Consider the following 1145-nt stretch of genomic DNA (forward strand, 5'->3'; position numbering starts at 1 on the left):
GCCAGCCGGCACTCTGTCCTTCTATAGAGCCTCCTCTGACACACTGAACCACCTGATCACATTCACCTCCACATTCACTGAGCCCCTCTATCCAGGGATTTATGTTTGTGTTGACTCGTCAGTATCCCTGAAATAATCACCTGACACACACACACTGGACACACACACACACTGGACACACACACATACAAACACAGTGGAAACACAAACACACACATTCACTGAACACACACACACAAAACTGGACACACATACAACACTGGACACAGAAATACACTGTACAAACACACACACACTGGAACACACACACACACTGGACACACACACACACACACACACACTGGACACACAAACAAGCACTGGACACACACGCACACACACAAACTTGACACACACACTGGAAACACACACACACTTGACACACACACACACACACACACACACACACACACTGGACACACTGGGCACACTGGACACACACAAACTGGAAACATACACACACACACACACACACTGGACACACACACACACACTGGATACACACACACACACACACTGGACACACTGGACACACACAAACTGGAAACATACACAGGATACACACACACACTGACAAACACACACTTACAAACACACACTCTGACAGTGTGATTTAATGATATATTTTACTGTTTGTGTTTGTACCACAGGAGGTTGGTGGGACCTTAATTGGGGAGGACAGGCTTGTAATGGCTGGAGGGGAATAATTGGAATGGTATCAAACACGTGGTTTCCATGTGTTCCATTTCATTCACTCTGTTCCAGATTATTATAAGCCGTCCTCCCCTCACCAGCCTCTCTGGTATGTACTGTCCTATATGTGAGACATCCAACAAGGAATTACAATGTATGTATTACTTTTAATACCTGCAAATGGCAAATAAACTACTAGAACTCCTTATGAATGTCTGCAGGCGACTAGACTGTTGGCGTCTGACAAGAGGTGAAAATATTACAGGAATATTCTGCAAATGTTGATGAAGACGTCACTCAATCCACCCAAAACAACATGCAGTCTTTCCATAAGACTCCCATGAAGTTATAGTGTGACGTTATGAGTTGACGTTAAAGTAACATTCTCAGAACATACTGCACTTGTTTTATAG

The 1145-nt window shown here is 44.1% G+C and overlaps 1 protein-coding gene across 1 annotated transcript in view; it reads left to right on the plus strand.

The window, feature by feature from the left end:
• The window catches only part of LOC135569031 (NLR family CARD domain-containing protein 3-like), an 18319-nt gene extending 17379 nt beyond the window's left edge, over positions 1-940 (plus strand). Inside the window, 1 exon segment of the mRNA XM_065015855.1 lies at positions 1-940. This exon segment is cut by the window's left edge and continues 388 nt beyond it. Coding sequence (XP_064871927.1) covers positions 1-136 — 136 coding nt within the window. The 3' untranslated portion in view covers positions 137-940.
• The last annotated feature ends 205 nt before the right edge of the window (positions 941-1145 follow it).

This window comes from Oncorhynchus nerka, unplaced genomic scaffold, assembly GCF_034236695.1.
Source record: "Oncorhynchus nerka isolate Pitt River unplaced genomic scaffold, Oner_Uvic_2.0 unplaced_scaffold_1251, whole genome shotgun sequence".
Classification (NCBI taxonomy): Eukaryota; Metazoa; Chordata; class Actinopteri; order Salmoniformes; family Salmonidae; genus Oncorhynchus; species Oncorhynchus nerka.